This window comes from Sinocyclocheilus anshuiensis, unplaced genomic scaffold, assembly GCF_001515605.1.
Source record: "Sinocyclocheilus anshuiensis isolate Anshui unplaced genomic scaffold, SAMN03320099.WGS_v1.1 scaffold1185, whole genome shotgun sequence".
Taxonomy (NCBI): Eukaryota; Metazoa; Chordata; class Actinopteri; order Cypriniformes; family Cyprinidae; genus Sinocyclocheilus; species Sinocyclocheilus anshuiensis.
Window position 1 is genome coordinate 262,235 of NW_015548278.1, and position 5,816 is coordinate 268,050.

A 5,816-nucleotide genomic window follows, 5' to 3' on the forward strand; every position below is an offset into this window, starting at 1 on the left:
ATTGCGAATAACATGCCTTACCTTAACACAGAATCGACCACAGAGTCCAACGTTTATATTTTTTCTACGACTCTTTGAGTTAACATGTACTAAACATGAGTGGAATTTGCACCGCAGCGCCCCCACACCTTGATGCTCATGACAAGAATAGCATGTATAGTTATCTTTATTGAAGTGAATTAGGTTTAAATCGCTGTCATGCATGAATTAATTATCTTTTTGCAATTTTACACATAATAATCCACGATGATCACATTACACAAAACTGAAATTGCACGTCAAAATAACACAGTCAATATTTTTTGAGACCCCCCCAAAATTTCACAAATCACGTTTTCAGGGGAGCCCATGTCTTATTAAGGGGAGCCGAGCTCCCCCGTAGTTCGCACCCTGGAAATATCAATAGAAAGTCTCTTGTCCAGTAAGATTAGAAGATCAGATTACAACTAGGCTAACTGCTATACATATAGCCTAATGATAGCCTAACGATCTTATTGTCAGGTTTATGTTCTGTTATGTGGACCGTTATTTTGTCATTCTCTTCTGTTTACTTCACTTCCTGTTTCAACACTATTTGGTTTCGGTGTGTGTATGGCGATAATACCGCATACCGCGCTATTGAGCCACTCAAAATTACCGCAAGGGAAATTCCCTCACCGCGACAGCCCTAATGACTAACAAATTTTTAACAAAATATTTTGTTTAACAAAAGGCTCGAAAAGAATACACTTTCACATTTTCTGCACTGATTTGAAAATTTGTGGATTTAAATACAGTAAAACAAAGAGAAAAACAGAGATGCAAAGGGAAAGTCTATAACTTTTGGAACAATGAGTGTTCAAATTCTCCAGAGGTCCGAACTTAATTACTCAACTGTGTTAAGTAATTAATGTCCAGGTGAGCTGGATACTCACTTGCATGTGAGGCAGACTTTGCACTCAGGACACTGCCAGCCGGCCCTCTTCAGCGGAGTGATATTTATGTCCAGACAGGCCCCATGGTAATGCTGGCCACAAGTGCAGCAGAAGAGCTGATTGAGCAAGTCTCGTGAACGGTCACACACCAGACATTTCACCGTATCTTTCGCTGAAAGGAAGAGTTAATATATAATGTGTCTCCAACTACACAAGGTATATCTTATGTGCAGTAATTTACGATATGAACAGATATGATATAAACGGCTCCATCGGGCTGTCATGAGCATAACTGTTTGCTTACTGTTTTTGTCTTAAAAGATAGATTAAAACTGATTAATCATTATATGGTTGTTTAAATGATTATATATATATATATATATATATATATATAAAGCCTCAACATTCTGTGAAAGAATTAGCATCAGGGAACGTGTGTAACAGAGATACTCACATCGGACAAGAGCTTGTTGGATGTGATCCGGGCACAGGAGGGTGTATGCCTTTATGTCTTGGAAGGTTCCGGCAGCAGCTGCACAGGGGTAATGAAAGGAGCGCCCACAGCTCTCCTCACAGCACTTTATGGATGCTCCAAGGCGCTTACAGTATGCACAGCACTATGAAAAGTTAATACAGAAACATATACATATATATATCAGAGGTGTAGTTTCAGTTCAATAAATACTCCATACATCACTATTAGAGATGCAGAGATTAGATTAATTTAGATTGGATTCATTTCAGGTCAATATGGACAAGTGGTGTTTTTACACAGCTCCAAAACTGCTCAAGTGAATAATCTTTCACATTAATAACTTGTTTTCCCTCTTTAGGGTTTTCTTTAGATTAAGTAGCACAGATCGCTAATAACGAAACATTTGCGAGAGTGTTTTTCTGTTATCACTGTTATTGTTAATAACATATCTCTGGTGAGTCTGCGTATCTTGCATTTAGGGGTAGTGGTCGACCGACATGGATTTTTTTAATGGCTGATGTCAGTATCTTAGTAGGTTGGCCGAAGGTTGATATGATATCACTATTTAAAGACAGTAAACAACACATACATAACAATTATTGCAATTACATTTATTTATTTATTTATAAAATCAGAAATAATAAATCACAAATTTGAACTGGATAAAAATAAATAAATATTTACCTTTAGATATCAATTTATTAATTCTGCAATCCTATTATAGTAATTGTTACAAGTAAGTTGTTAAAACATGAATAAAAAAAGTTAACACTGTAACCAACAAATTCACTGATAAGTCTGTGTCCACCGGGAATAATATTTTCTCAAATACAGACAAGATATTGCTAATTTTACTTATAGTACACAGTGAATATAGCATGAATATGACATAGCAGACAACTAGACAGTCTGCATCCACAAACCGTTACACAGATAGTACACAAGTTTCTATGCAGGCTACAAATGGCCACTTTATAAGACCTAACAGCTGGATTCAACAGCGTTGCCAGATTTGTGGAATTAAATATGTATTAGCTATTTAAAGACTTGTTTGAAATTAAAAATGTGTATTTGCTGAATGACAACTGTAAAAGTACTACAGCGTTTTCCTTTCTACTACTAAACATAGACCAGGTAAACACTATAATACATTTTCATATACCATTTGATTGCTTTGTTTAACAGTTCTGTCAAATGATTTATTAGCACAGATTAGCAAGAGCTTTACTGTCTTTGTTTAACAGTTCTGTCTATCAAAAATAAAAACACTGTTAATGGCTGACCCTGAATGATTAATATAATGCATTCATTTGCATTTTCTTTTCTGTAAAGCAATTCAATGATACTTATTAAAATGGCCAACTCACAATTTGTACACATATAATATTTATACATTCAGAAACACGGGATGAAGTGTGGCACAAACAAGTACTGAACCTTGCATGGCAAAAAGCTTATTTTCAGCGAGAAACCAAGTCTCTATTAAGGTGTATTCACACATTTTTGGTGTGACCTTTAAGATTTTAAAACAAAACAACACATCCCTCTAAACACCTTAACACAGTATATGTGAAAATTTAAACTGTGATGAAACACTTTTTTTTTTAAATCCCTTCCCAGCATAGGTCAATGACCAATAAGACATAAGCTGTTGACCTCAAAGTACTAGGAACACAAAAAAGGCACAATGACAACAAACAAACAACATAATAAGAAAATGCTGTGGTAAGCAATTACTTATAAAACAAAAATCAATTAAATTCATTAGGGTAATATAATGTATGTGACCGCTCTTTATTTTCTACTTTCAATATATTTTTTTTACCTTTTTTTTTTAGACTTTAAAAAGAAAAGTATGTCTTAAAAAACATGTTATCTTTTAATTTTTAATTTAATATTATTTATATTAACATAAGGCTTTTAAAATAATCTTTAAAAACATAAAATGTAGTTGATGTAGTATCAAAAATGCTGTGATACATAAATGGAGAAAAATGTCCATCTGTTAACCGCATCGCTCTTATAATAGACTTTTGAAGCAAGAGTGGGACAAAACTATAAACCCTGAACAGCAAGGTCATCATAACACGCTGTTCCTCTCACAGGCCCATTTGCTCATTACGTACTTCCCCCTCTTTCAGCATGTTTTTTTTTCCCTCATCTTTTACGATACATCCAGTAAAGCATTCAGCATCAAGGCGAATGTCATTCAAAATAAGGACTTGGATGAAAACTGGCCAGACATTTAAATCACCACCATGGAAAAAGCACTCACACTTTGAATAATAGAGGATGCCTGGGCCTCAGAAAATGGCCTTAAACTAAAAATGTCTCTAGTCAGCAGTCTCTCTAGCTCTCTCATGCTTTAAAAACCCTTGGCCTAAATCCCAAATGCAACAATATGCAAATACCTTTTAACACTGAGCTTTAAGCAATTATTGCCCAGGCGGTGAGTCCACTGGGGCAGCCTCTACCCACAATGCTCTTTTCTGAATCACTCTGAAGGACAGCCATATAGAGCTCTATGGCCATACTGTCCACTCTCAGGGCTAGGTGGGTGTTGAGTATCTCATCACTCTATTTCATGCCTCAAATAATGTATCAAACAGAAACCATCACCTCAGACATCTCCTTCATGGGGAGAAAAAGCCACAGCTGATACGTTATTGCTGCCAAGACTCCAAGGACACTATTATAAAGTAGAACAGCATTCCTTGAAATCTTATATGCAAAGAGGCATAATGGCAGCATTCCAAACGGAGCAGGCCAGTGATGAAAGATGCAGTAAAGTGTTGGATGAGTGTGCTGTACTGTGCACAATGTCGGCTGGTTTGTGTCTCGGTCAGTCAGTGTGTGGACTGCAGTTATGCAGTGATTCTGTTTATAGCATTTGAAATGGTTTACAGACATGACCCTAAATAGAACTTAATCCTGGAAGTTGTTTATGCACATTTGCAACTAATTTCTCGACTGTCAAGTCAACAACACATTACAAAATTGACCTGATTTACTATGTAAAAGCATGCTCTTGGTTTTATTGTGCATGATTTATTAAAAATGTATACAAAAAATCTTTGCAACCTATTACATTCGCTTATAAGTGCGGAGAAAATCATGTGTGGTAAGCTAAATGAATGATGTGGCAAAAGCAGATTATACGTGCAAATAAAGTCAGAAGAAGATGATCTGGTGGAAAGGACTGTGTGCAGTTCAGGTCATCCTCAGCCCTCTGACCTTTACTATTTCACAGCTCAGCGATTCTCACTATCAGGACAAACCTACATCATAACAAAGTCCGTACTGGAGCAACTCAGCCATCTTGGCAATGCCTTCCGGCAGTTGGCACTTTCCTCAAATGGGGAACTAATTGGTGACCCATTACTTTTTATAAAGAATTCTAACAATAAATATCATGCACTTTGTTTTGAGAGCTATTATATATGCATTTTTTTTTTTTTTTACATAAGATTAACCTAACTTTAAATGACAAAAAATAATGCTGTATTTTCCACAATGTTAATTAAGTTAATTTTTAAAAAAAGTAACATTACTTAAAAATTGTGACACCAAGGAAACAACATAATTTGTACCCTTTCTCAATTTCTAGGTAGTATTGACTACATTTGTCAAGATCAACCATTCAACCTATCACCCAAGTTATTTTAAAGGGGTCCTATTATGCTCTTTTACAAAGTCTTGATTTTGTTTTGGGGGTGTACTAGAACATGCTCTCATGCTTGGTGGTTCGAAAAATGCATTATTTTTCACATAATTTACATTATTACAATTAGGGATGCACCGATACCACTTTTTCCAGTACTCGCCCGATACCGATACTTTTATTTTTGGTACTTGCCGATACCGATATTTTTATTGCATTAGTACAGGAGACCAGTATCGGGCCCGATACCGATACTGCATCCCTAATTACAATACCTTTCTCCCCAGCCTGGCACAAACGGCTCAATTAGTTCCGGGTTTGATGAAGGCCCGCCTTTGCGGAAAAAGAAATGTGATGTGATTGGTTAGCTGTCCCAGTGCGTTGTGATTGGCGAACAGCTTAGATGGTGTTTCAGTACTGCCACGCCCCTTGCCAAAGCAGCAAGTTCCATCTGCTCCGGTTTAGTTAAGGATGGCGTCAATATTGCCATATCAATTTGAGCCGGATTCAGACCCCGAGAATATTGAACAAGAGGATCGTGCAGAACCTTTGCACACACGGATATTGCAAGACATATTAGAGTGGTAACGTTATTGTTGTTGTTGTTTTTTTTGGGCTAAATCACGTTTTGTAGATAGGATGTCAACATCCACTTAAAAATAAGAGCATTTACTATGTCCAGATAAGTGCATATGTATTATGTTTATTGTTCTTTAATTCTAACATTATAACATGAATTGCAGTGAAACTGTTATACAGTTGAATT

General features: G+C 36.2%; 1 protein-coding gene across 8 annotated transcripts in view; it reads right to left on the reverse strand.

The window, feature by feature from the left end:
• Window positions 1-5,816, reverse strand: part of LOC107655805 (histone-lysine N-methyltransferase 2C-like) — a 181,720-nt gene that overhangs the window by 82,777 nt on the left and 93,127 nt on the right. For all 8 annotated transcript variants that reach the window (XM_016443383.1, XM_016443388.1, XM_016443389.1 and 5 more), the window contains exons 8-9: window positions 1,369-1,531; window positions 915-1,086 (exon numbers count right to left, since the gene is read on the reverse strand). In XM_016443383.1, the coding sequence (XP_016298869.1) occupies window positions 915-1,086; window positions 1,369-1,531 (335 nt within the window). The remainder of the gene's footprint in view (window positions 1-914; window positions 1,087-1,368; window positions 1,532-5,816) is intronic.